At 50.4% G+C, this 3,791-nt stretch overlaps 1 protein-coding gene across 1 annotated transcript; it reads left to right on the forward strand.

Annotated features, from left to right (window-relative positions):
• Nucleotides 1–1,143: 1,143 nt before the first annotated feature.
• TMEM240 (transmembrane protein 240) lies at nt 1,144–3,791 on the forward strand (the record flags this gene model as incomplete). The annotated part of the gene is made up of 2 exons (XM_009074032.1): nt 1,144–1,352; nt 3,643–3,791. Coding segments are annotated over 2 exons (358 nt in total), but the record flags the coding sequence as incomplete, so codon positions are not given.

Below are 3,791 nucleotides of genomic sequence, written 5' to 3' on the forward strand. Positions count from 1 at the left end.
AGATGCAGAGGCTCCAGCACAGCTTGTTTCCAGCTCTGCTTTGCATCCTGCAACCCCCATCATCCACATGCTCAGCTCATGTCACTGCTGATCCCCTCCCAACCAGCCCCCACAGACCTGCCTGGTATTTTCTACTCTACAACTCCCTCACTCCATCCCTGCCATTTCCCTGCTTTTCCCAAGGTAAGCAGCGTTTTCCAAGGAGTTCAGCTTCATCCCAAGCTTGGTCTCCTTCATCTCATTGCACGAATGAACCCAATTGCCCTTCTGGCATGAGACATGGGAACAGCCTCTCCAAACCCCTGAGAGAGAGAGAGAAGCCTTGGAAAGCTCCAGAGCTGGGAGACCTTCCCGAGCCAGCAGCATTCAGGGCACTGTGGGGAGGTTTGCCAGCTGCTCCTGTGCTGGGAGAGATTCTTGCTATCTCCTACAGACAGGAATTGCTGCCTGGTCCTTGAGGAACACCCCAAGCTACCCCAGGGATGCAGTAAGAGAACCTGAGATGGTCTTGGATCTTCCATGACTTCTCCAGGAGCGACAGACTGCAGGGTCTCTGCTGTGGGAGGAGGAATTCAGGCACACTCTGCCTCCTGTGTGGCTGTAAACATGCTCTGCTCTGATATGTGAGAGATATGAGGCTCATTTCATCCAGGACATGGAGCAGAACAGCTCATCTCTGGGGATGTGCTGTGTGTGCAGAGCAGGGAGGGGATGGTTCTCCCTCCTGCAAGGAGCTCAGTGGTGGTGGTGGCACTCCCAGCTGCTCTCCCTGTGTGTACTCACAGGAGCAAGGAGTTCTCTGCCTCAAACACGAGCATCCCTGCCCTCTGTGTCCCTGGGGGTGACAGCCCTGACCTCATGCTGTCCTCAATATTATCCTCAGTGTTGTAGCTGATGAGCTGAGGCACAGGGACATGTGTCAGGACTGCGACACGAGCTCCAGGCGTAGCTTTAGGTTTCTGTGCTTTTCTACCTCCCTCTCTGCCAATTCCTCTGCTGACATCAGCACAAAAAGCCAGGACAGCACTTCTGCTCCCAGGGATGGTGGAAGGAATGGTGTTCAACCAGCCCCTGGCCACAAGAGCAAGATCTGGACGAGCAATGTACTCTGACACTTGTCCCTGTCTCTGTTCCCTGCAACAGGCATCATGTCCATTACGTTATCCCGTACGACGGGGACCAGTCAGTGGTGGACTCCTCGGAGAACTACTTTGTGACTGACAATGTAACCAAGCAGGAGATTGACCTGATGCTGGGACTTTTGCTGGGCTTTTGTATAAGCTGGTTCCTGGTGTGGATGGATGGAGTTCTCCACTACGCCGTGCGCGCCTGGAGGACCAGTCGGCGATATGGTAAGTGCAACCACAGCTCCTGCTCTTCCCAAATCCCAACCTGCACTAAATCCTCTGCTCTGCCCTCAGAGCCTGGTGGAGAGGGAGCAGCTCCACTCCCTTTGCTGAGTTTATTCCATGTGGGTTTGGCACAAGTCTAGCCAGGCATATCCCAGTCCTCTTTACCCCAAAAGTTGGGCTTGATGATCCTTGTGGGTCCCTCCCAGCTCAGGATATTCCATGATTCTATGATGCAAACAGGAGTGTTGATGTGGGAATAGCCAGATCCCAGTCCCAAGGGCACAAGCCTAGCCAGACACATTCCAACCCTCTTTATCCCAGGAACTGGACTCAGTGTCCTTACAGGTCCCTTCCAATTCAGGATATTCCATGACACAAACAGGAATGTTGCTGTGGGAATAGCCAGCTGAGGATCCCAGCCCTGAGAGCTGTGCTTTGGAAAGGGGAATGTGTGTGTTGGTGCAAAGAGGTTTTGGATGCAAAGGAATATGTTTCCCCCCCTCCGTGGCTGCACACATGGGCAGAATATTTTCAGGCCAGACCAAACTTCCCTGGAATCAGGACTTTTTTCAGGCTCATGCTGATGCAGAGCAGCCTCGTGTTGGTTGTGTAAACCTGTGACATTGTGGTGACAATGATAGACATCTGTGTTGTGTCAGCTGAGGTTTCCCATCCCCCTTGCTGCCCAGATGTGTCCATGTTTTTGCAGAAGTCACATCAGCCCCAAGGGGAGAACTCTTGGCCTGAGCAGTTAGAATCCTGAATTAACACCCTGAGAAGGACCAACAGATGCTCCTTCAGAGGCTCTCTCTGCCCCACTTTGCTCCCTCAGCATGGACATCCCATGGATTTTAATCTAGAGGAGAAAAAAAAAGGCAGAAAACCTATTAAACTAGTGAATGACTTAAAATTCCCTCAGTGTACCTACAAATCTCCATCTCCCTGACTGATGGTGTCTGTTAAATTATAACTCAGAGGAGAGGGAGAGTGAGCAAAGGAAGATTTATCTGTCCATTTATAAGAAACTCCAATTAGTGAAGTGGCCTATCTCTTTCTAAAAACTCAGATGAAAATGATATTAATTTCTCATCACTCTTCCCAAAGCCCCTGCAGCCTGCTGGAGCAGCTTCTGAGGCAGAGCTCTCCTGAGGCTCTGCTGCTGCCATTTCCCAGGCAGAAAGGTGATTGTCAGAGTTTGCAGTGAGGTCTCAGGTCCTGAGCCAATTCTGAGGCTGTGACACCTCCTTTTCCTCAGGCCACCTGTGCCTGGAGCTCCCAAGGAGTCCAGAGCAGCTCTCCTTGGGTGGGATGTTCCTCAGAGCTACAGACATCACCATCTAACCTACCTCTTGTCCATACTGCAGAGGAGTTTATTTTAATTTAGTATTTAGGCTGATTGGTCTCTTCTCTTCTACTTTTTTCCTCTCTGAGTGTGTCTACTCTAAGGTTTTAAGAAGGGTTTGGCCAACACTGTGATGTCCTTTTCATTCGGTCAACTGAATCATTGTAAAGGCAATAAGCAGAAATTAATCCCTATTGCTTTGCTGAACAAATATCTAAGCTAAAGTTTCCTTCTAAGGCAAGAGATGGTGCCTGTGGCTCTGAGACAGGGGCAGGGGGAATAGAAATGCTGTGCTGGTACAGAACCAAGAGCCTTCCCTGAGATACATGAGCACCACTTAGCAGTGACTCAATGTCACATTGTGGCCTGATCAGCTTAAATCGTGGTCTGGTGGAATAACCTATAGCTCCTTCCTGATGGAAGAGATTTCTTAAAATAGAAAATATTCCACAGAAGCTCAGATTGTGCTTCGTAGTAGCTGCAGGGCTGGTCAGAGCAGGCACAGCCACCTCGTGCCAGCTGCAGTCAGAGACTCATTGAGGGTGGAAAAGACCTCAAAGATCAAGTCCAACCATTTCCCAGCACAATAGTTTGGTTTTGTACCATCTGTCACTCTCTGAGACACCCCAATTGTCCTTTGTGGGGTTGGGCTGTGTGTGTTTCTGTGTGGAATCACCTCAAACTCTGATGGAACTGGATGAGAGCTGAGACATTGCTGCAGGGAAAGGTTCATGGGCTGAGATGAACCCCTGGATGAAGAGATGAGGCTGCCCAAGCTGTGGGGCAGGGAATGGCACATTGCTGCCACACACACCTCATCCCTATTCCATCCTGATGGGAAAGCTCAAGGAATTGCCTCTGTGGGGCAGGTCAGGGACAGGCTTAGGAGAACACAAATCACACCATTCCTTCAACATCTCATTCTCCCTTCTCCTTTCTGCCTTCCAGACAATTCCTGGTCCTGGATTCCCAAATTTTGTAACCTAAAGGAGTTGAGGAAACGTCACCACAGGCAGTACGAGGAGGCAACTGGGAACATGGTGCACATCAAACAGAAGCTGTACCATAATGGCCACCCCAGCCCAAGGCACCTCTGA

The sequence above is a fragment of the Acanthisitta chloris genome, unplaced genomic scaffold (assembly GCF_000695815.1).
Source record: "Acanthisitta chloris isolate BGI_N310 unplaced genomic scaffold, ASM69581v1 scaffold19554, whole genome shotgun sequence".
NCBI classification, from domain to species: Eukaryota; Metazoa; Chordata; class Aves; order Passeriformes; family Acanthisittidae; genus Acanthisitta; species Acanthisitta chloris.